Source organism: Notamacropus eugenii, chromosome 6 (genome assembly GCF_028372415.1).
Source record: "Notamacropus eugenii isolate mMacEug1 chromosome 6, mMacEug1.pri_v2, whole genome shotgun sequence".
NCBI lineage: Eukaryota > Metazoa > Chordata > Mammalia > Diprotodontia > Macropodidae > Notamacropus > Notamacropus eugenii.
The window spans coordinates 93,450,339-93,475,707 of record NC_092877.1 but is presented as its reverse complement, the minus strand read 5'-3'; the positions used below and the strand labels follow the sequence as shown (position 1 = coordinate 93,475,707).

Below are 25,369 nucleotides of genomic sequence, written 5' to 3'. Positions count from 1 at the left end.
TGCCAGGATCAAATATGAAATCCTTTGTTTGACTTTCAAAGCCTCCATAACTTGCCTTCACCTTCCTTCCTTTGCAGTCTTCTTACATTTTCCTTCCCCTCCTCAGCCCTTTGTACTCTGTGATCCAGTTATACTCGTTTCCTTGCCATCCTTGAAGAAGCAATTCCATCTCCTGATTCTAGGCATTTTTATTGACTGTCCCACATGCATGGAATGTTCTCCCTCCTCATTTCTACCTCCTGATTTCTCTGGCTTTCTTTAAGTTCCAGCAAAAATTCCACAGGAAATCTTTCCTGATCCTCCTTAATTTGAATGCTTTCTCTGTTTATTATTTCTAGTTTAATTTGTTTATAGCTTCTTTGTACATAGATTTTTTGCGTATTGCCTCCATCAGCTCATGAGCTCCTTGAGAGCAGAGCCTGTTAATTCTCTTTGTATCCTCTGTACTTATCACAACACTGTAATAAGGCACTTTTATTAACCAACTATAATATTTTTAACATGCTGTTGTGCCTCACTTCCTAATTTATATTTTAAAATTTTTGCATCAGTGTACATTGGTGATAGTAGTTTATAGTTTTCTTTCTTTGCTATGTTTCTCCCAGGTTCAGTTATCAAGACCATATTTCTATTTATAGAAAGTGAGTGGAAGGTTGTTTTTTTTTTTCTTTTTTTCCTTTCTGTATCTTTGCAAGCAGTTTATCTAGTACTGTATTTGGATTAATTGCTTCCTGTTCCTAGTCAGTAATTGCCAAAAATCTATCTCCTTTGAGTTTTCTAAAGACCTATTCAGGTCCTTAAATTTCTTGTTTATCTGTTCTTAAATTTGATTACATCTGAAAAGCATAAATTAGTATCTACCTTTATGATTGTATTCTCTATTTCTACACCTACTTGATTTAATTCTTCCTTCAGATATTCAGATGCTGTTGCTGTTTTGGTGTCTATATATTAAGCATTGTTAATGATTCTTGATTGATAGTACCTTTATGTGTAATGTAATGTCCTTGCATCTTTCTTTTTCTTATCTTTCAATTTATGGTAGCCTAATCTGAAATCATGGTGGCTACTCTTGGTTTTTTGAGTTTATCTGAAGCACTTTGCTCTAGCCTCCAACTTTAATTTTATGTGAATCTTTGTGATTCTTGTAAACAGCATTTTATTGGATTCTGTTTTCTAATCCATTCTGCTTTCCTTTTCCATTTTATAGATGAGTTCATCCCATTCACATTTAGGGTTATTATTTCTAAATGCATATTTCTCTCCTTCCTGTTATTTTGTTTTTTTCCCCTCTTTGCTATTTCCTACTCTTCACAAATAAGAAAGTAGTAGCAGAGTATTTGCTAAATGCATTTAATCCGCAAATGACCTATTTCTACCCAGTTGCAACTCTTCTTTTCCACTTGTCCTTTCCTTATCCCAAGTTTTTGCTTTCTTCCTTTTAATTACCTCTTTCTGTTTTTGTTTCCAACATTGTAATTTGTTTTGCTTATGATGCTTTACTTGACCTACCCTTCCTCTGGTCTACCCCAACTCCTCTCCTAAACTCTTTTGAATGTAATTTGTTTTTATGTGTGTGTATATTGTTTTCAGTCTTCTTCTTTCTGGTCCAGATGAAAGTAAGGTTCATGGGATGCCCATTTCTCCCACTTATTTCATAATAATATACTCTTCATTGTATGTACCTCTATTACGCCATAGTGATTTCCCTCTCCTGTCTTTTCCTCAGTGTAGTTACTTGTCTCTCTTACTTTTATCTTTTCTCAAGATCACCAAAACAGGACAAAGTTACCCATAGACTCACTATAATTTTTTGCTTTCTTTGTGACCCATAAAGATACTAGGGTTCTGAGAAGACATTTGTTATCCCCCTACTGACTTGTAGGCAGGTCATCCCCATATATTCCCTTCTGAGTAAACAAATATAGTGTAGCTTTTTGTGTTTTTCTTGCCATCTGTATTTTCATTTCAGAATATCTACTCAGTTCTTCCTTTTCACCAGGAATGATATTCCATTAAAAGTTCACTTTTGCTTCGTAGGATTATGTTTAGTTTTGTTGGATAGCTGCTCTCTTGTTTAAAGCTTTTGCCTTTTGTAATATTTTAAGCTTCACTCACCTTTTAAGTAACAGCTGCTAAGTCTTGTGTGAGCCTTACTGTGACCACCTGGTACTTGAACTCTTTCTTTTTGACTGCTTATAGTATTTTTTTTCCTAGGAGTTTTAATTTTGGAGTTTCAGGAGGTGACCAGTATATTCTTTTGTTTTCACTTTGCCTTCTGGTTCTAAGATTTTAGGGCAATTTTCACTTATAATTTCCTGAAATGTGGTAATTGGGTATTTATTTTTTGGTTCATGATTTTCATATTGTTTGATAATTCTTAGATTATTTCTCTTTGACCTGTTTTCCAGATCAGTTGTTTTAAATACAGTATTTAGTCCATCCCCTCCTCTGCAATATTTTGTTTGAAATAATTTTAATATTTCTTGTCTTTTGAATTATTTCTGATCCATTCTAATGTTCATGGCATTTAGTTCTTGGGAGAAGTTTTCCATCTTCTGCTCTCAGGTACTAATTCCATGTCTTTCTGTCATTTTTTCTTCCCTGGGTATTCCATTTTGTATCTCTTGTTTTTTCTGGGTATATCTGCAGTCTCTGTGTGTCTGGGCCTTTTTTTTTTAATTTCCAAAGCATTCTGGACTAGTGGGGTTGCTATCTTCCTCAGGGTTTACACCAGTTACCTCATGGTAGTTAGAATTTTCTTTGTTTCTTTGTTTTTCTCATCTCATCGGCCTCAGTATTATAGGTCAGAAGGTCTCTGTATCAAACTTCACAACTGAATGTTGTGTATAGGACTTGCCTGGTACAAACATGGTGGGTAAGTCTAGAGCCTTTCTTTCAGAATTCCAGGCTGCTTGGGTGCTAGGTTCTTCCTGGAGACTCTCTTCTTACCATTGGTCTCTGAGAGTACTTGGCTCCTACCATGTCTGGCCTTTTCCTAGGGCTTTTTTTCTTTTCTAGACTTGGACCACTGTTGCTGGACTTTGATGTATCTGAAACTCCTGCTTATGCTGGGTTCTTATAGCCATGGGCTTCATACTCCAGGCTAGTCTTTGCCTAGGGCCTTTCTTCTGCCACCTGGAGTTCTCTGGGCTTGCCCTGGGCTGTGCTTTCTATCTATCCTCACTTGTCTTGTTTCATAGTCTCTGCAAGGTTCCACAGATCTCTGTGGATCTCTGGAGTGAGTAGATCATTCTTATTTCTTCTTCAATTATACATTTCTAAGTCCTACTGGGGTGTGGGGGAAGGAGGTGTTCTGGGCTTCCCTAATATTAACTAGTTACATCTAGTGCTTTATAGTTTGCAAAATGCTTTATTTGTTCTATTTCAATTTATTGAAATCACTGTGATCTCAGTCCAGTGAAATAGGTGCTATTTTTAGCCCCATTCTACAGTAGAACTGAGGCCAGAGAAGTTAATTAATTTGCCAAGGGTCATATAGTGTATGTAGTAAGTAACCTAGCAAGCTGATATCTTCCTTCCTTTCTAGTTTTCATATGCAAGAAGTGAATGTTATGTTATTATTAAAATTGGCTTCTTTTTTTACAACTTTTCTTTTGGATATCATGGCATGATAATATCCAATATTTAAATTTTGCACCAACATAATTGAATTCTTGGCAATCTCTAGTAACATTCAAAATTTCATTATTAGTCATTTAATACTTTTGATTTTTATTAGAATCTATTTTTTTATATAGCCTTTATTTCCAATTATATCTCTCCCATTTTCTTACAAGGAGACCACCCCTTTTAACAACATGAAAATGAAAGAGCATAGAAGAAATAGTCCAACCAAGGAGCAGTACATCAGCAAAGACTGAAAGTGTATGCAGTGTTCCATACCCATACTCCCTACCTCTACAAATCTTATCCTCTGTATTCTTCATAGTCATCATTTCTTTTGATTCTGTGATACTTATTTCATGCATGTACCACATTTTGTTTGGCCAGTTCCATTTGATGGATGTTTACTTTGTTTCTATTTCTTTGCTTCAACAAAAAGTGCTATTAAGAATATTTCAGTGAATATGGAATTTGAAGGTCAAAAGACCTAGGTTTCATTCCTGGCTTTGTTAGTATTTATGTAACTTTATGCTGATTGCTTAATTTCCCAGGAGCTTGATTCCCTAATTTCTAAAATGAAATGGTGGGGTTAGGAAATCTCTAAGGTTCTTTCCTGCCCATGATTCTGTGATTTTTATTCTGTATACATGTAGGCCAAGCTGTTGATTAAAGATGAATTTAAAAATATTGTCTGAAATTTTTTTGGAATTGCCTGTAGATTTAATTTAGCTATGTTCCTTAACATTTACAGGAAAACTAGAAGTTGATTTCATTGTCCTTAGATTTAGTGATATTTAGATGTGTGTTAGTTTTCTTATATAGTGAAGTTTGTTATTTTAACTTGAAGATAAAATAAGCAGAATTGGTCCAGGAAGATGACTTAGCAGAACTAGAAAGACAGATGTGTTTTTTTTCAGGGTAGTATTTGAAAATTAAATGAAATAATTAAAAATTAGCATAGCAAAAGATATGGTAGAGTTGAACTTTAAGAATGATTTTTTATATGAAATTTTTTATTTTACTGTTAACTGGAAGAATATTTTTAGCTGTTTTGTTTCAGTTTCTGCTCAGTCACATTGGATTGGTGTGAGGTAATACAGTTCTAGATTTAGGTACACAAGTGGTATGATTGGTGACTGTTCTTGTAAGTGGGGGAGGAATAGGTCAACACAGTGAAGTGATAGGTATACCTAAAAGTGGTGTGATTGAGGTTTCCAGTGACACCTTAGAAACGTCAGTCAGGGTTACTAGTGAGTAGATAACTCTGGCCCTTAACTACAGTTCAGAGTTAACATTTTCTTTTGATTTTGTACACAGAGAAACCAGACAAATTTAGACTATGGTCACAGAATTTTCTTTAACATGGATCACAGGTTTAAACAAATTGTGGTCTAGAATTAGTATCTATTTCTGGGATGTTCAGTTTTTTCATTTGTTTTTGTTTTTTGCAGTGAATATTAAACTAGAATGTCTATTTTATTCCACAAATGCACATAGGAAGGTAAACATTGACTTTTTTTTTGGTTAGCAATAGTGAAGTATGATGAGGCATTACTTAAAAATTGTATAATGTAGATGTGAATTTTAGGCTTCTCTCTATTCGTTTGGACCGTGTTGATGTGTTTGGAGACCAGAAGACCTCTAGATTTGAAAGATGTAATAGGTAATAAAAATGGAATTCTCTGTTTGAAATTCACTGTAATTTTGATAGAAGTGAAAAAATCAGGTTTTTATGGTAATTTGATATTTTTAGTCAGAGATAAAATCATCAGGCTGTTTTTAAGAACTTCTTGTTTCTGCTTTTTTATTTCTTCTGACTCTTCATGTTAAAACTCACTGAATATCATTTAGCTTTTGCTTAGGTTCTTGCATTTGTCTGTTATTTATGTAACCTTAACTTGAACTTATACAAAGAAGCTATATTTGAGCAACTTATGGTTCTATTGGATATATGTTAAATGAGTGTTCCTTCCAGTGATAAGATCCCAATGCATCTATGGCCGTTCACATCTTTTTGCATCTCGTCCACAAGTGGTGTGTTTGTTCCACATGCTGGAGACCTTCCTCCAGATCTCCTGGTATTATGTGGATAGCAGTGGAGCACTCGGGCTGGCCATCGGTGTGTTCCTCACCGTTGCTACCGGGCTCACTCAAAGGAAACTAGATTTCGGAAATGGTGACCATGTGTTATTTATGCTTCTGTACGTGATATACCTTATAGATTTTGCCCATTAGGATTACTTTTTAACTTGGTAACAAGTATTTTTCATCATTCTCAATGTGATTAAACCATACTTCTATTTTATTAATGGATTTTCAAGTGCTTTAATGGCATTAATTTCCCAAGTTACAAGAACAGGAAAGGGCTGCTTATAAATATCTTTATTGCTAACCATTGACTGGTAAAATGTTCCAGTAGGTTGGTAGAAATCCAAATACTTGTTGTACTGGGTAAATGTATTTACTTTTTGCTGTTCAGTGAAGTGGGAAGAGACCTTGAGTTTTGTTTGGTGAAGATGACCTGTTGTTATACTATTTCGTCAGGGCTTGTGGTTTTAGCCCAACTGGTATGTTTTTTTCTTTCCTCATTGAGAATTTAATTGAGTACATAATTGTGTATGCAAGTTAATGGGCTTGAAGTTTATATTTTTCTCGAGTTCCTAAAATCAGCACTTTTTTAATGAAGGAAGTAGATATAACTCAAAAAAATACCATCATTTTGTTTTGAAGGCTCCTGTAACTTGAGTAACATGTGGGGGAAATGTAGCAAGAGATAGTGAGGGTACAAAGCCCTACTTCCTGCTATATAGAGCCCTTAATTTAAAGAGGTAATACTGTTCTGTATAAATTATATATCCTTGGTTCTTTGTAAGAAGGTGGAGCAAAAAAAACTTCCTAGAAGTGAGAGAAAATAATCTTTTATACAGGCACCTTGAAGGCAAGGACTATTGTCGTATGCTTCATTGTGTCACCCACAGAATGTGACCATGTCTTATACATAAAATCTACATTGAATAATTCAGTAATCAACTTTTGCTTGATTCTTGGTAATCAGGAGATGCTTTTATTTCGCTTCAGAAGTTCTTTTAAAGGAAAATTGTACTGTAAAATAATGTATGTGCATTTTAATTTTATTTTTCTAATTCCAAATTTAAAATAAAAAACATTTCTTTTGGCAGACTAGAACATAAAAGATTTTATGTGCAACTGTGACAAGTATGTTCAGCTTGCTTTTTAAAAAGAAACTTGTAATAAATGCAACATGTTACTTTCAAAGCTGTTTTGCTTTTCTATAACAATATTTATGTGACTTTTTGTAGGGTAGTATTTCTTGAGTTTTTTTTCAGTTTTTTAGAACAAATTGTTGCTTTGAGGTTATTAACCTATTTATTAAATTACATTTTTTAATTCACCAACTGAGATCTTTACGTGAAATTTGTAGCCTGTAAGTCTGTAGGAATTCTCTAGTTATTGGACTACACTAGAGTGCATGGGTAGTATTTGTCCACATTTCAGTGAATTTCTCAATTATCAGAAGGTGAAAAAAGAGATACCTTAAGTAAAGGTTTGTTTTTTTTTGTACTAAAAATTCACTGCTAGTCTAGCCCCCTCTCCTGAATCTATTTTTTTCTCATTAAGAAGCATCTCATTCTTCCTCCTAAAATGCATCTGTCCTTCTCTCTTGTTCTTGTACTACAAAAAATGATTAGAGCCCTAGTTAAGAATAGAGTAGACCCAAAAATCTCAACACCAGCTAAATTTGTTATGGTAAGCGGTGAAGGATAGGCCATGTAATTGATGTCTCACCAGCTGATTGACCTAAAAACGGCTATTTGATCTCCATGTAGGGCATATCAATTTGCAGCTTTTTTTAAATTGTGGGCTATTTTCTGTAGCCATATACACTTTTGTTTGTTTTTTTGGGGGTGACAAACCCCAGAAAAGAGGAGAGCATAGCAGGCAGTGTTCCCCAAGTGGGCTGGTAATGATGCCGATTCATTTCTGAGACCATCCTCAACTTTTATCAGTCACCAGCATCTTTCATCAGCATTTTTCCTTTGATTCTTAAGTGATTATAAAACTTTATGAAAATAAAAAGCCACTTCTTAATATTATTAATGAAGCCTGAACATGAGCTAATTTGATTTTTCTACTAATATTTAATATTTTTATTTTTCTTGAAATGATCTATTGTTAATTTCCCAACCATATGATTTAATGATAAAAATAACATAAAAACCATTATGAAGTTTGTATTACAAAGACTAGTGATTGGTTGGTTTTTCTTTTGATGTCATAATTCTCCTACCAAGAAATGAGAGGGAGGAAAGTGTCAAAGAAATAGAAGGAAACATCTCCTAAATACTCCAATGGGTAGGATTATTACCTTTTTGTAATGGAATAACCCTTAGGTACCTATATACAATGTTCATCTGGCACAGATAAACATAATTTGTGGATATTGTTGGAGGAAAAATGACTTTAATTTTATAAATGTTCAGCTTTTATGTTATTTTTTACAAATAAATTCAGCCATTACAGTGTAATATATCTAGAATCATTTTACGTATCTTCAAACAGTAACCATCCAGCAAGTATCCTTTTCTCTTTATCAGAAAATTTTTTTATATGTTCTTATTTATGTAGGTGTTATACGAAGCAAAATTATTTAAAGAAGTAGTTATTCTTCAGAGAATAGGGTTATATTAAGCTTTGTCTTTCTGATTTGTGGAGAACTAGAAAAGATTTTTGTGGTTCAATATCCTATGGAATAATTATTTTTTTTGGTAATATGTCTTTTAGGGAAGAAGGTGCCTTCCTATTGTCAGAAATTTTGTTACTAGAGGGAGAAATAATATAAGAAACATTATAAGACATCAGAAAAATGGAGTTAATGTTTGAAAATATAGATATCATTGAAACAATACTTTTATTGTTGAGACCAACATATTTTATGTACCCTTTTGTGTGAGAATGATTAGATTACTCTGTTGACCCTCCAGGCCACTTTAAATTCTTTTTTGTCTCCTGCCTGTGGTTTAAAATAGGAAGAAATTTCCAATAATACAGCAGTGGCCAGCTGTACATACCCTGGCATTGGAACGCTTGACCATCTCTCTGTGGTTCCCTTTAGGGAGAATTAATCCTACGGAATTGGAAAAGGGTGGTGCCTATGTGGTCATTTTCTTTTCTCTTTTTTCTCCTCCAGATAAAGCTTGTAATGTAATGTAATACCCAAATGTAATACCCAAATTGACTTTGTTCAGGCATAACAGGAATGTTCCTTAATTCTTTAGTATGGACTACTGCCCAATGACAAATCTCTTAACACATGCGCATGTAAGCATGTGTATATGTGTGTATGTGGGGGGAGGCAGGGAGAGAGGAGCAAGACCGAAAGAGAGAGAGAGAGATGGATAGGAAATAGGACTGATGATTTCATCAATTTATAACATTGTACCTTGTGGAAATTCCATTCCCCTTCTCTAAAGCAAATTGGCAATTTAATTTTAGAGTTGCCTAGGATACTCAGAGGTTAAGTGACTTACCTCAAGTTCACACAGCTAGAAGATGTCAGAGGCAGTACTTAGACTCAGGTTTAAGGCCTGGACTTCCCATCCAGTGTGTCATACTTTACCTGTCTTCTTTGGGTGGGTAAGGGACTAGACTCCCCTTGGGGAAAGTAATGTGTAAATCAGTCAGGAAGGACAGAGAACGATCAGGCTGGAGCCAGATTGTGAAGGGCTTTGAATGTTAGATGAGTGTATTTTAATCCTAGAGGCAGTAGGGAGCCACTAAAACTTCTTGAGGAGAGGAAAATGAAATGGTCAACTGTACTTTAACAGCATTAACCTGGCAGCTGTATGTAATACTGATTGAACAGAAAGAAGACAGACTTGAATCTGGGATGTTTATGGCAGGCTTTTGTAATAGTCTGGGGAGAGTCTGAACTAAGATGATGGCTATTTGATTAGAGAGAAGGGGAAGCGTGAAAAATGTTAAAGAAGTAGAATTGACGAGACATGAATGTGTGTGAGTGAGTGTGCGTTCCTTTGGCCCCAGTAATGGTATTACTAGTCTATATCCCACAGATCAACTTGTAGGAGTAACTTGGAAACAAAGAGAGTGCCTGTCATCTGGGGAATGGCTGGGCAAAGTGTGGTTTGTGACTGTATTGAAATACCGTAGAAGAAATGACGGAGACAATTTCAGGGAAACCTGCGAAGGGGGTCGCATGAACGGAGGGCAGGAGGAAGTGAACAGAATCGGTGAAACTCTGTTACCATAGTGTCAGAGTGATTAATGACACACGTTAGTGAGAGAGAGGAGTTGAGGATAATTTCTTGGATGTAAATAGGAGTGACTGTATGAAAGGGGATAGATACTCGTGATAGAAATAGCTAGAGAGTTTGGAAAAGGAATGAGCTGAAGAAGAGTGAATTTTCAGCTTTGTACATATTGAACCTGAGATGGCTATATGCATAATGGAGTTGAACTTGCTTGCTTTCTCTTCTTACTCATACCCTCTTCTATACGGTCTAGCAGTCAGCAGGTATGTATAAGACTTGGTTCCCATCACTGCTTAACCTCAAAGGCAAAATAAGAGCTAGGTTGAGGCATATAGATGAAGAAGAGGAAGGGTAACTTATGAAAGAAAAGCTTTAACAATCAGATTTTCTGTTGAATTTTTGTCTTGTTCAGAAAAATTACTTTTGTCCTTGTTACCTGATATTTGTAGATTATCAATTAACAATTTGGTTTCTTCATGTCACAGACTGCAGGAAAGGAAATCAGAGGAATATTAATGTGCTCAGAGATCCATTTGGGAAGGCAGAACTCAGCTGTATTCACCCCAGAATTAGATTTTCTCTCTTTGGTTTTGTAAATAGATTTTTATATAGACCTGCACATTATTTTCCTTGACTTTTATTTGTTATCCTTCTGTGACTACTCATAATTCAGAATGACAAAGCAATTTTCCTTTTGAAGCAATTACTCTGCTGTGTTGGATGATTCCAGTCTACTTTTTGTTTGTTGCTACCACATTTAAGGTGGTGTTACATATAAATAAAAATAAATGATTTTTATAAGGAGACAGATACCTGGGGGGAAATTTGGTCCTTTCAGTTGTCCCTGGTTTTCAACTAGGTTTTAGAAATCTGGGAAGACTTATTTATATTATTTTGTTAGAAATATCTTAGGACAGAACAGAGTTTGCCTTTGGCTTCTGACAATTTAGCCTTATTTGAAACAAAGAACAAACAAATACTCAGAATACTCCATCTCTTTATGTCCTTTAGGACATTTGTGTTTAGGACATTTGTGGCAGTATACATGAAGTGTTTATATATAATGTGTCTGTATATAATCTGCAGGGAGCTAGAGTAATGCAATGATTCTTATTTCTTATGCTGTTCTTCCACACTTTATCATAAAAGCAATATGTAACTTGCTTTTATCCCTGATTTGTTTCCAAGCCTTTGTAAGATTTTGTGCTAATGAAGCTCTAAGAAACCAATTCAGAAGGTACAGTAGGAGCTTAGGAGAGTGCCTGTCTAATGTTTTGATAATTTATAAAGGGATATTTACAGGATATTATTAGAATTTTCTAAGGTTCTATAAAATACTACATGTATGTATTATATTCACTTTAAGAAACTCTTAACTTAAGAGTCATTTGTTGTTGAACTCGTTTTGTTCAGGGTTATTTATTTATTGTATTTTATGTTAAAATAGAAAAGAATACCAAAATTAGACAATGAAAAAACCCTACTGATTTGTCTTTTTTTAAATAATAGGTAAAAATAATCAAATAGTTCTAAGAGAGCTAATGATAAGTTTATTTTGTCTTTAACAAAGAGTAAGATATCCTTTTATTAAATGTTTTGACTAATAAACTGAGATTCTGTATGTAGCTCATGAGAACTGAGTCAAATTTATAAGAACACAAGTTGTTCCTCAGTTGATAAATAGTCAAAAGGATAAGAACAGGCAGTTTTCATCGGAAGAAATTAGAGCTGTCTACAATCATATGAAAAAATTCTCTAAGTCATTATTGATTAGAGAAATGCAAATCAAAACAACCCTGAGGTACCGCATCACACCTATCAGATTTACTAACATGACAAAACAGGAAAATCACAAATTTTGAAGAAGATGTGGGAAAATTGGAACACTAATTCAGTGTTGATGGAGTTGTGAACTGATCTAACCATTCTGGAGATCACTTTGGAACTATGCTATAAAAATGTGCATGCCCTTTGACCCATCACTTCTAGGGCTGTGTCCCAAAGAGATCATAAAAATGGGTGAAGGACCCACATGTACAAAAATATTTATAGCAGCTCTTTTTGTGATGGTCAAGAACTGATAATAGAGGGTAATTGGGAAATGACTGAACAAGTTGTGGTGTATCAATGTAATGAAATACTATTGTACCATAAGAAGTGAGGAACAGGCAGACTTCAGAAAAACCTGAAAAGATGTATATGAACTGGTGCTGAGTGAAATGAGCAGAACCAGGAGAACACTGTACACAGTAATAGCCACCGTGTGCAATAACTGAACCCTGTCCCTCACCACTGCCTCTTAATTGGCCTCCCAGACTTCCTTAACCATACCACTGCTTGCTTCTGCCTGCTCTGAGGCAGGCCTCATAGAATACAGTACTACTTTGAACCATCTCTGGGGTGGGTTACCTGTGGCCTTCCAGATCCTTGGTTGTGGCCTTTTGACTGAGTCCAAGTTTTATGGAACTAATCCTTTTATTAAAGGAATTTGTTCTGTGAAGTTTGGTTTCAAAGGGACATAGAGGGCCATGTGGCCTGGAGGTCCCAGGTTCCCCACCCCTGAGCCATCTAATTACCTGTTTTCCTCAGTGGATCTTTTTGCATCCACTAATACCTTGCCTGAACTCATTTCTCAGTGGTTAGCATCCTTCTACTCCCTTGTACTCTTCTTATCCCAGTGGTTAATGAACCTTAGCAACTACTGAACAAACTGTGTTCCTCCTTCCTGTACATCCTAAGCCCCTCTCCCAAAACCTCATCCCGGATTTTCCTGTCCCTTCCATTGTACCTTTACCAACATTGACAGACTTCCTTTCATCCTCAACCTTTTCCTTTCTTGCTGCTTCTATTTTTGGAAACTCATAGGCTTCCTTATGACAGCATTGTTCCCCTGGGTCCCTTTTATGGTATTGACTACATTTCCTGACTCATTATTCACAGTGGAAGAGTTGGAATACTTGTTGCTTTCTATCTTCCAGCACTGCCATCAGTTACTCTGTAACTTTGCCTCTTTTGAGATTTATGCTCTTCAGATTTGTCATCCAGTCCAGATCCTGCTGACTGACTTTAAAAAAAATACAATTTTATTTTAAGTTCTGAATATTCTCCCATTTTGTCCAGCTTCCTCTTTCTCGTCCGTTGAACAAGGGAGAAAAAAAAATCAACCTTTTACAGATTTAGACAAAACATTCCCCTATTAGCTCTATGTCCATGGCTGTTGTCTTGACTGAGTGTCTCCAGGACGCCCTCTTTGCTTATTTGTTGAGTTGAGTGCTTGGTTCAGTTTTTCCTTCATCCCCATCCAACCCCTCATACTAGGTGATTTCAGTATACCCTTTATGTTTCCTCAATTACCCAAACTTCTCTGTTTCTTAATTTTTTTGGTTCCTATGACCTACTTCTCCATTCCTCTCCAGCCTCATCTGGAGATGGTCCTTAATCCTCTGGATCCTAAACTTTTTCTCTGTCTTCACTGTGACCTTGTTCTTTTTCCTCTGGTATTTTTCTTGCCACAACTCTGACCACAGCCCAGCCCTTTCCTGATCTGAACTCTTCGATGAACCAGCTCAACTCTGCACTATCCTCTGCTCACTTTTTGGAAATTTTATTTTCTGTCCTGAACTTACACACCAAATAAAGTAGAATATTTGTATATGTCCTGCAGAGTGGAGACAGAGAATTGCATGTGAAATGACGCTCCATTTCATGGCACTTTACAAAAATATATGTGATAGATCCCATGTTACTTTCAAAAGTACCTTTTGTTCCCTTCTGTTTCCTTCTTTCTCTCTCTCTCTTTTTTTTTTTGGACATCATTATTATTGATTTCCTCTACCTTTTTCCACCCTTCCGCCTTCCAAACTCTTTCTCATTAAAAACAGAAAAAAAAAAAGAAATATATGTCTCTACATCTTGAGTACATTTCCTCTGTTACATGATAGATCCACTCGAAATATGATTGGTCATTGCATTGATCAGAGCTCTAAAAGAATCTTTAAAAGTAGTGTTTGTCTTTACAATGTTCTTATTGTATAAATTAATTCTAACTTCACATTGAATCAATTCATTCAGTCTTCTGAGGTTTTATTGAACCTATCTCTTTTGCTGTTTCTTATAGCACAATAATATCTATAACTTTTATATACCAAAATTTGTTCAGCCATTTCCCAGTTTATGGGCACCTCTTTCATTTAGAGTTCTTTGCCACCAAACATAAAAAATAGCTGCTATACATGCTTTAGTACATATGAACCCCTTTTTCTTTCTTTGATCCGTTTGGGGTATTGGCCAAATAGTGGTATTATAGTCAAAAGATAACACAATTTAGTGACTTTTGAGTTATAATTCTAAATTGCTTTCCAGAATGGCTATACCAGTTTACAACTTTTCCATTAGTTTATTAATGTACCTTTTTTTCTTACATCCTCTCTAACATTTGTTATTTTCCTTTTTTTTTTGTTAATCATGCCAATTTGATTTATATGAGGTGAAACCTCATAGTTGCATTAATTTGAATTTCTCTTTTAATGATCTGGAACATTTTTTTTTTTATATGATAGCTTTTTTCCATATACTAGCTTGAATATCTTCCTTTGAGAACTGTCTGTTCATATCCTTTGGCCATCTGTCATTTGGAGAATGGTTCTATTTTTCTTTTAAATATAAATCTTAGCTTTAATTCATGATTTGTACATTTCCTTAAGATAATTTTTTCCTCCAGTTATTAAGCATTATAATAGTTTTTTAAGGTTTTCCCTTTCAATAACAGACTGTTACAGAAAAAATAACAAGTATTGAAAGAAAGTTTGATTTTGATGAACTGGAAAATGACGATCTCCAGGAACTCCTCGTTTTTGCATTCAAGAATTGACTGATGGTCTTCTTTATTTAGATCAACTATGAGTGTTTGAAGAAGCCAACAACGATGCTGATAAACAAACAGATAATATGCAACTAGAAGAGTTCACTTTCAAAGAATTTCAGCATACCTTTTGAGTACAAAAATTGTGAAGCAAAAGGTTATGGATGCTGATTTTAATGTCAGTCAAATGCTCTAAGATATGGAGTATGAAGATTTAAAGAAAGAGAAGACAGTTCAGTGCATGCTGATAAAGTAAACTTCAATAACAGCATATTTGTTAGATCATCAGTGTAGGCTTAATTTTGGGTATGACTTTCAGTAATTTAAAAAATTTTGCTGTTTTTAACTGCTCCATTATTTTGTAAAAGCCTTGAATCAGAAATATGTTTTCCTTATCTTTTGTTGTTATATTTATGTTAATACATAGATTAGAAACCATGTTTTTAAAAATTTCATTATATGTTTCTGTTGATCTGGAACCAAGTATTGTATTTTACATAACAATTATAACTATGAAGAGTGTGAAATCAAGCAAATTTAAGTAATGTAACTATTTAATGGGATTTATTATTTGCACTAATCAGGACCTAATTACTTTTCTCCCTTCCCCTGGGGGTGATAGGGTGGGAAGAAGAAAAACAATGCTCCCTGGTAGCATATAATTATAGTCAAGAAAAAGAAATGTAACATAACATAGATAGTAACCAATAATTTATTTCTTACTAGTCTGTTACCTCTCTTTCACATGGTTGGTAGCATTCGTCATCATAAATCCTCTGAAATAATGGCTGATCATTGTGTCAGAGTGCTTAAGTCTTTCAGAATTTTTTGTTTTTTCACAATATTGGTTTTAAAGTATAAATTATTCTTCTAGTTCAGCAGGCCCTTTTTCAGTCACAGGAAGGCTCCTGACTATGTATCCTGCTCTAGGCTAAATCCTATCCCTAGTGTCTGTAGACCTTTTTTCTCCCATTGCCAAATCAGGTTGTAAAAGTGACTCACTATGATTTTTTTTCCATGAATTTCCCAGTCAAGACTTAGTCTAATGCATTTTCTAGATCATTGTTCAATGGTTGTGGGGAAGAGTTTGGCTGTTCTGTTTCCTTCTACTCTATTTTATTGGTTGGTCCTGTTATAAATTTTAGAAAGTGACTGGTGATTCTTTCAGTCTTTACTTTTCCCTCTGGATCACTATAGTGTTTATTTATGCTTTCTTGAAATTTAATGTTCAGGTATTTTTCCTTCATTGTTTTTGGAGAGTTCAGTGATTCATCAATTAGCTTTTCTTTGCATGCTTTTCAGGTCAGTTGTTGAAAATGTCCATCATTTTCTTCTATTCCTTCATTCTTTTGATTTTGTTCTAATATTTATTGATGTCTTGTGGAGTCACTTATTTCTTTTTGGTCAAATCTATTTTCAGTTAGTCTGTTACTTGAGTAAGGTTTATCACTTTCTCTTTTCAGCTATTCTTATAGTTCTTTCCTTCGGAACTCATTTCATTTTTTAATCTTTTGCTTTATTTCTTTTGGTTATTAGTGTAATTCTTTGGAAAATCCATCTTTTCCCTTTGAATCTCTGCAGTTGTAACAGTTATTCTTTCCTTTAGGAAGATCTTTAGATCTACAATCATTTTTTATTCTTGTTGACTTTTCCTTTGATTTACTTGTTTCTTCAGTTTTAGTTTATTGATTGATTTCTTACTCATATTCACCACATATCAAATTTGTTTTCAAAATTTTCCATTTCTCCCTTTACAACACTTTTTGTATATGTATTTTTTTTCCTCTACCCACATAGCTGCCTCCATAATGTAGGTCTTTTTTACTTCTTGCCTGTATTATTACAGTTGCCTTCTAATTGTCCGTTCTGCCTCAAATCCCTTCCACATTCTTCTTCACACAGCTTACCAAATTGGCTTTTCTAAAGTATAGATCTTACTATGTTATCCCTCTGTTCAATAAACTCCAGAGGCTCCCTATTACCACCAGGATCAAGTATGAATTCCTCTTGTGAACATTTAAGGCTCTTCATAATCTGACTCCTTTTTTTTTTTTTTTACCAGTCTTAAACTTTACTCTCCTCCATGAACTCTATAATCCTACTACACTGGCTGACTTGTTATTCCTCACATAGGACACTCTTATCTTCTCTCTGTGTTCCTTTGAACTTTGTGTTCCTTCTCTAACTCTTGAAATGATCTCCCTTTTGATCTTTGCCTTTTAGCTTTACTGTTTTCCTTTAGGACTGCTTGTATCCTACCTTCTCCAAGAGGCCTTCCTGGTGCTGTTTAGAGCCTTCTTTGCCTTTAAAGTTGCCTACCTTCTATTCTGTATGTATCTTTTACATATTTTTTTGCAGGCTATCTCCTCTCTTAGAATGTAAGCCCTTTGAGGGTAGAGCCTATTTTTTGCCTATCATTGTAACCATTGTGCTAAGCACAGTTCCTGGCACATAGCGAACACTTAACGAATGCTAGTTGATTGATTGTTTACAGTTATAGGAGAGTCCTAAATCTGTTTTCCTGTTAATGTGATAGAAACAGGCAGTTTCAGAATTTTAATGTACTAATTTAAATGATGTGAAATAGTGTAAGTAAGTTAATTTCTAAGGTGTAACATTAGAGGTCCTATTTCACCAATTTTATTTAGTGGAGCCAAATAAGGCAATGTCCGTTTTTCATTTTGTCTTTGTATTTTTAGCGCTTATCAGAGTACTTTGAACATAGTATATAATAAATGCTTCTTGAATTAATTAAATATAATTGCTATTCTTACAGTCGTAATGAATAGTAAGTCTAGTTTGTGTGGTTATCATTAGAGTTCTGCTGATATTTTCAAAGTTGAGCGTGGATAATTTGTTTGATCAGCAGAGCAATATATAATTTAATTCATCACTATTACTGAGCCTCATTTGCTATTCAGTTGCTATATTTATGAAAAATCAGACCAGGATTTGACACAGTATAGAGTTGCATTTGCCAATTTTTCTTTATTTTGATATCTTTTTACTTAAGGATCATGTGGCTCTTGCTCCTCCTGTTAAAGATACTGAGGAGGGATGCTACTGTTTTTTGGTCTTTACAACAGCAGACCTACTTGTTCTCTAGGCTTTCAGCATTTCAGGTATAACCATCTCCCAGCAGTTGACTATTTCCTTCCTGATTTGCAGCCCACCAACTAGATTCTAATTCTCTAGTTGAAGCAGAGTTGAAGTAGACATTCTGGTTTTCAGGAAAATTATTCTCCCCTTTCATTATCCTTTTACTGTCAACTTTCTCAGGAGATAGTAGAACCATCCTTTCATGATGTTGAGGCTTGACTTCAGTATTATGCTAGGATGGCACTGAATCCTCTTGTTCTTCCAGAGAGTGGGCTTTGATCATGATTATGACTGCAAGAATGTTAAGATTTGATGACTTGAGAGTTAGTGAAAGGCTATGATGGGAGTTCCTAAAATTATAAAAGCAAGTCAACTGGTCCTCAGGAGGATTTGAACCTCTGAGTGTGGTCTCATTTACATTGTGGGTTAATCAGTTTTGCTAATCAGCTAGAGACAAACTGTCCCAGGCACTAGTGAACGTTGGAGAGAAATAAGAAGAGGAGTTAATTAAAGAGAGTAAATAATTATAAAGAATGTTGAACAACTATACACATATAGAGAGCTTATTGCTTTATGCAACTTGAAAGTAGGTTCATAGTGGCATAGCAGCAGAATTGTGTCCTGTTCAGTATTTTTAGCAGTGATTTGAAACCTTTTAGTGATTATACTTTCCTTTTAAATGGTCATGTCCTCACTTTAGTATTGTTTGCTATAATTTTCCAAGAAGAAAGATCGAAACAGTACACGTTTTTCTTTTTCTTTGTTTTAAAATATTTGTTTATTATGAAGTAGAAAATCATCAACAAACATGAGCACTTCTCTTTATACTAAAAAGGATGATTAAATATGCAACCATGAATCTAAATGTTGCATTTTAAAAATGTTATTTATAAAATTTAGCCTGGCATTAAGGAAGCATAACATTGCTACAAGTGGATAAAATTAGTGTTGGTAAGTGTGAGAAGAAGGCTAAATTTTTTGGTAGACTTAAGAAAAGTGAACTGACATAAAAAACTTGTGAATTTTTTGAGAACTTCTTTATACACCTTCTAGAGGCTATATTTTATATAACAAAAATTTATTTAGAATAATAATTGAATATTGAATATTCAAAAATAATTGAATATCTTCCATTTAAGATGAAGAGGATGAATTTACTTGTAAGAAGATATCCCTTAAACCAAAAGAAAATGGAATATCTTCAAGTAGTCATATTGGAGCATCAAATGGGAAGAAAAATATTGGAAAAAAAACTCAGATTAAGAATAAGCCTTTGTCACCAATAAAACTTACACCTACATCAGTGCTTGATTACTTTGGAACTGGAAGTGTTCAAAGATCAGAAAAGAAGCTAGTTGCAAGCAAAAGAAGAGAGGTGAGTATTTGCTGTTGTCTAGGTCAGGAATTTTCAAGATATTTACCTAATGGTTGTTATTAACAAGAGAAATTGGGATATTGTTAAGTGGACAAATTAATTTTTTGTTATATGGTGATTGTTTCTTTGACAATAGATTAAAAAAGATTAAGATAAATTAGTATGCCATAAATTCTTAGGTACAAATAAAAAATTATGAGGAAAAAAATTAAGATAAAATTTACTAGCAATATTTTTTCCAACTGATCTCTTTAGAAATAGGGTCAATTCTTGGTTTTCCATTTTGAGAATAATCTGTGGTAAATGTTCAGTTTCTGCCTGGCTTTCTTTTCAGTGCTGCTGGGCTGCTTCTTACCATCATTCAGTGTGTACTTAGATAATGCAAACTTGCATTCTTATTAGCCTAAGCCACACAAAATTGAAAAGTAAGTTTGCTGGCTAAGGATCATAAATATATGCCTTTTAATGGTTAAGTCATGCAAGCTTGTGGAGTACCACTCGTGCTTACACAATTCTTTTTCCATTTGGGGCTGTGGCCATCTACATTTTCCCATGTCTGAAACACCAGGATATAATCACTGTAGTGACATCAAGTTGTCCATAGTGGTATGTGATGTAAAATGTTAGACCAGTCATTTTGTCGGAATCTCCAGATTTGAAACAGATTTGAGTGACTTACCTGTAGGATACCTTTCTGTTAGGTATCTTAGTGTAGCTCACATTTACGTAGTGCTTTAAGGTTGCAAAGTGCTTTCTTACAAATCACCCCATGAAGTGTGATTTGTCTGATATCCCAAAGTCTAGTCCTGGCAGAGGCATAAGAATGAAAAAGCAGTAGGGACATGCAGTAACCATGTAATAATGATCATAACTTTCAGGTCTACTGTTTTACATAAGATCTCATCAATAATTGCCATGTTATTTCAGCTGTCATATTATAGAATGATTATTTTATGGAACATGTCTGATGAGACAGCCTGAGGACTGGATTAATATTAATGTTTGATTCTCTTTAAAATATAGCCTTCACAAAATACAAATGATTCCAGATTAGCTGATGAAACTATTGCTGAGCAACTGCAAATTGAAGAGAACTCAGAGGTATTGCTATTTTATTAAATTATTGCTATATCTTGATGTAGTTGTATGATAGATAGTAGATATTTAGATAAAGTGAAGTCAGAGCTGGTTTAATAACAATGCTCCACAGTTGTGATTAATGAACCGATGTCTCCTTGGCAGGGATGACTCTCATGTGTGGTCTTTGTCTTTGGCCCTGATACAGTAAACATTTTTACCAGTTAATTAGAGTAAGATCAGAAGAGGAGACTGGCTAGATGCATATGTGAAAAAGACTTGGACATTTTAGTGAACTGCAGGCGTGAAAGAAATCAGCAGATGATAGAGCAGTTAAAAAAAAAGCTGGTGTGATCTTAGGTTAGATAAGTGTTCATTCAACAAATATTTACTAAATGCTTACTGTATGCTAGTTGTGTCAGAGGTTCTTTATGAGCCTCCTGGACCATATTGTACATGATGTTTTCTTGGCAAAGATATTGGAATGGTTTGCCATTTCTTCCTCCAATGGATTAAGACAAACAGAAGTGGGCAGCTAGATGGTGCAGTGGATACAGCACCAGTGCAGGAGTCAGGAGGATCTGAGTTCAAATCTCACCTCAGACACTTGACACTCACTAGCTGTGTGACCTTGGGCAAGTCACTTCACCCCAATTGCCTCATCCTGGGTCATCTCCAGTCATCCTGATGAATATCTGGTTACTGGATTCAGATGGCTCTGGAGGAGAAAGAAGTGAGACTGGTGACCTGCACAGTCCTCCCTCACTCAAAACAAAGTCAAGTGCAAGTCATGTCATTAATTCTCTGAGGGCGTGGTCTTCTTCGGCAACGAAGGACAAATGCACTATATGGAAGGCTCTCTACTGAAGGTTAGTGTTAAAAAAATAATTAACAGTTTCTTTCCTTAAGGCAACAGTAGTAGCAACATGTACACAGATGTTAGGAATAGATGGATTCAAAAATGGTTAAATGATTCTATTCAGAGTGCTGATTAGTCATTCATTTTCAAGTTCTAGTAGCAGAGTAGTGATCTTTTCAGATATAATTTGGAATATTTGCTACTGAGGTCCGACTTTCTAGAGTTTGTGTTGTCTGAAGTCTGTTGTCCAGATAAAAGTGGCAGTAGTCTTGTTAGACCATGACACTTCAGTTAGATTGTAACTAGTATTATATTTACTTAGCATAGTGTTTTAAGAAGGACATTAAAAAGCTGGAGCAATTCCAGAAGTGGTAACCATGGTGGTGGAGAACTTTCAGTCAAAGGAACCAGGAACGTTTTAACTTAGTGAAGACCATTTAGGGACAAACTTGATAGCCATCTCCAAGAATATAAAGGGTTGTCATGGCTAACAGGGATTAACTTTTTTTTTTTAAGCTCCTTAGGGGGAAGTTTGGAGTACTAAGTTAAGGCAGATTTTCGTTTAGTATAAGAAAGCCAAATGAATGACTTCCAACGAAAATTGGTTTTCCATGCATAGAGAGTATAATATATATAGTAAATTTGCAAATGATAATGAGAAGTTTAGAACCAGTGGGTAGGAAGAGATAACCAGTGTCATGAAAACCATGAGAAGATATTGAGTATTCAGAAGGAGGGAGTGATTGCCAATGTGAAATGAAAATTCAGGAAGGATAAGGACCAGTCAGTTTCACCAAAGAAATTACCTTTTAGTGAGTGGTGGAGTTAGAAAATGGATTGCAAAAGCTGAGTGGGAGATGTCAAAATTGAGCCAGTGGATGTAGAGAACTTTTTTTTTTTTTAGGAATTTAGCTGTGAGAGGGAGGATAGATGACTGTCCATTTATCTATCTCTCAGGGTAACTTGAGCCTACGGTTATATCAAGTGAAAATTTTTTTAAGGATGGGGAAAACTGGGCATGTTTGAAGGTATCAGGGAAAGATACAATGTATAAAGAGATTGAAAATGAAGGAGATAGGCTGTAGGAGTGGGGAGCCTGCAGCCTTAAGGCTGCATGTGGCCTTCTAGGTCCTCAAGTGCAGCTTTTTGACTGATTCTCTTTTACAGAATAAATTCTTTTATTAAGGGGATTTTTTCTGTGAAGTTTGGATTCAGTCTGATGTGTTATTTGTAGTTATATCTACTTACAGTATAAATTAAGAAAATTTTTTATTACTAACTTTTTAGACTCACAGATTTATTTCCTTTATACTATTTCTTGTGCATTTTTTTCTGGTTGACATTCCTTGAAGATCTTACTTTAGGGCTTAAGATTTGTAAAAATAAAAACAAAATATTAAATGTTTACTTTAGAATGTTAAGGAAATATTTAATCAGATAATTCTTTCAGAAATATTTCCCATTTTTAATATACTCAATTTATATATCATGGCAAATTAAGAATATGCATTCTGACCTAGTTAATAAAACAGACCTAAGGATTGATGTCTACATTTGGTTAGAAGTGTTTATTTTTATCATTTTTGGGGAGAAAATGTCTTCTAGTTTTCTTAAGGAATAGTTTCTCAAGTATTTATGTAGTGTTTAGACTTTCATTAAAAACATACAATTAGTATTTTTGTTGGTTCTTTTGGTAGCTTGAGAGGCAGCTGCATGAGGATGAAGAGTTTGCCAGAACGTTGGCAATGTTGGATGAAGAACCCAAGAACAAAAAGGTAACTTAGCTTATGGGTTTGCATCTTATACTTCAAATAGAAAATAATTGGAAGAGTAAATGAATATAAGTTGTGGCTTCAAAATGTTTTATTTTATAGAAATGAAAAAGTCTTGTTCCATCACCTCATTGTGGCATAAAGGTGACTAGATTCTTAAAGGCTGTGCCAGTGGAGTGTGAGCTTTGGCCAGTTTTGTCTTTCTGGAAAAGTTTTGAGTAGGTTTTGGCAACAGACAATGACCACTTTCTGAGAGCCAGCCTCTCTAGATGTGAAGAGGCTCATTATCAGTAGGTTGGATTCTTGGTAATGAATTATTTGGTTATGGTTACTTGTGAAACAGGAAAATAAAAACTGGCCTTTAGACCTGTAGGGTCTCCTTCTGTAGAGACCATGGGACAGTGGTGAATAAAGGGACAAAAAACACTAAAGATCACATAGCTTTTAGGTGATGTATAAACATTGACTTAGCTTTTGGAAAATAGTTTAGAATCAAGAACCAGCCTAACTATCAAGAATACTTTCTTCACTGAGAGAGTTGGGAGTCATTGAGCATGACGATGGTCAAATAAGGATAGATAAGCATTGGATTTGTGATTTCACTGGTAAAGGGAACTCTAGGTAAAGACACTCCCGTTAATAATGCAGATCAACCAGTACTTTCTGTGCATTTGTGAAGCATTTCTTCCTGAGCAACATGCTGCACCTGCTGTCTCTTAATTTGGAATTTTGCTAAGGAGACTTGTATTTCAGGACCCAGCACCTCTCTCTGAAAAGAAATATGTGCAGAATGTTGCCTTTATTAGAAAATTTAAACCAAAACCAAACCACACCAATCAAAAACCAAAAATAATAATTAACACAAATGGTATAAACATTGCTCATTTGAAATAACCATGTCAAATGATTTTTTTTTTAAAGGAGAGCAAATAGTATGCTTCCACCTTTATTCAGACTCCCAAGTTCTTTCTCTGGATATGGATAGCATTTTCTGTTATGAGTCTTCTGGAGTTGTCTTAGACCTTTGCATTGCTGAGAAGAGTTAAATATGTCAGTCAGTCATATAGCTGTTACTGCGTATACTGTTCTCCTAATTCTGCTCGTTTCACTCAACATCAGTTCGTATATGTCTTTCCAAATTTTTCTGAAATCTGCCTGCTCATCATTTCTTATAGAACAATAGTATTCCATTCCATTCATATACCACATGTTCAGCCATTCCCCAGCTGACGGACATCACCTCAATTTCTGATTCTTTGCCACCACACAAAGAGCTGCTATGAAATATTTTTGTACATGTGGGTCCTTTTCCCATTTTCAAATGAAATTTTTTTAAGAAGTGTAATTGACTGTATTGATAGAAAATGACTGGTTGAGAGTAATTTCTGAATTGGTAGACTGTAAAAATACAGACTCTGAGTTTGTTAGCACAAAGTTCAAAATCAATACCAGATTAGAAGAAAGAATAAAAATGGGAAAGTTCCAGTTGAAGTAATTCCAACTTAAACTATTTAAATACACTGCTAATTCCAAGAAATTTATAGAAGAACATATAGATAGTTCTTGCTTTATGTAAATTCACATTATGCAGATTTGGTGTTATATAAAAAATTCTGAAAGAAATTGCCATTAAAAGAAAAAACAACACTTGTTAACTTTACTGTTCAGTACTGTGCTCTCTTTCTCTCTACTCTTGAACCTCAGCTTGGTGATCTATGGCTTCCCCCCCAAACCCCTGAAAAAAAAAAGCATTGGAAAAAAAACCCTTCAAGTGAAAGCAACTGTCACTGCCTCTGCCATATTGGAGGCTGGGCTAGAGACCTCCAGTTCAAAGAGAGGAGACCTTACCTCTCTGCTACATGTCTGGTCTTCTTGTGTCTGTCTTCTGTCCTGTCAGTGTTCAGTACCATGTGTCTTTCCCTGGCCTCTGTGTATCTTCTGTCCTCTCCAGTCTGTGACTATGTCCAGCCTCCATGCATCTCTTCCCCCTCCAATGTGTTCTTCCTTTCAAGTCTGATCAGACCCCATGTGACCATATGTTCCTTTTCCTGCCCTCACTTCTCTTTCCCTGGCCCCTTCGTGTCCTTGAACCTTGTGTAAATTTGCATTTCGTAAAAATTGTTTGCTTAGAATGAGAACTGTCTGTACTGACAAACTACCACCATTTACAAAAGAAGAAAGTTTAACCATTTAAAATATGTTGCTACAATGAGCCTATAAAATCTAAAGAACCTATGAATTGTGATGGCCAGTGAACACTTGATCTTCTTTCCCACCTGAGAGATGTCAGCCAAAAGCAATACCAGTTTAGAATATAAATTGATTTGTGTAAATTGTTAGGGAAAAGAATGGTAGATTGAGTAGTATTGCCTCAAAAAACAGTAAGAAGCTGTGGAGGGGAAAACAAAT

General features: G+C 35.0%; 1 protein-coding gene and 1 long non-coding RNA gene across 11 annotated transcripts in view; one reads left to right on the top strand and one right to left on the bottom strand.

The window, feature by feature from the left end:
- Positions 1–25,369, top strand: part of RFC1 (replication factor C subunit 1) — a 97,031-nt gene that overhangs the window by 28,713 nt on the left and 42,949 nt on the right. For 7 of the 9 annotated variants that reach the window (XR_011969551.1, XR_011969552.1, XM_072620507.1 and 4 more), the window contains 3 exons: positions 19,017–19,252; positions 20,276–20,353; positions 22,886–22,963. Coding sequence is in view for 7 of the 9 variants with exons in the window: in XM_072620507.1 (XP_072476608.1) it covers positions 19,017–19,252; positions 20,276–20,353; positions 22,886–22,963 (392 nt within the window). In the remaining 2 variants the exon portion in view is untranslated. Of the gene's footprint in view, positions 1–4,623; positions 5,291–7,880; positions 8,002–19,016; positions 19,253–20,275; positions 20,354–22,885; positions 22,964–25,369 lie in introns of those variants that run through there. The other 2 variants (XM_072620510.1, XM_072620511.1) reach the window with 2 other exon arrangements.
- On the bottom strand, positions 16,014–24,997 carry LOC140511440 (uncharacterized). Of its 2 annotated transcripts, none has more exons than XR_011969554.1 (2): positions 24,809–24,997; positions 16,014–23,992 (listed from the first exon to the last, which is right to left on the bottom strand). It is a non-coding gene; the product is annotated as an uncharacterized lncRNA (long non-coding RNA). The 2 variants fall into 2 exon arrangements; XR_011969553.1 differs by having other exon boundaries at positions 16,014–21,047.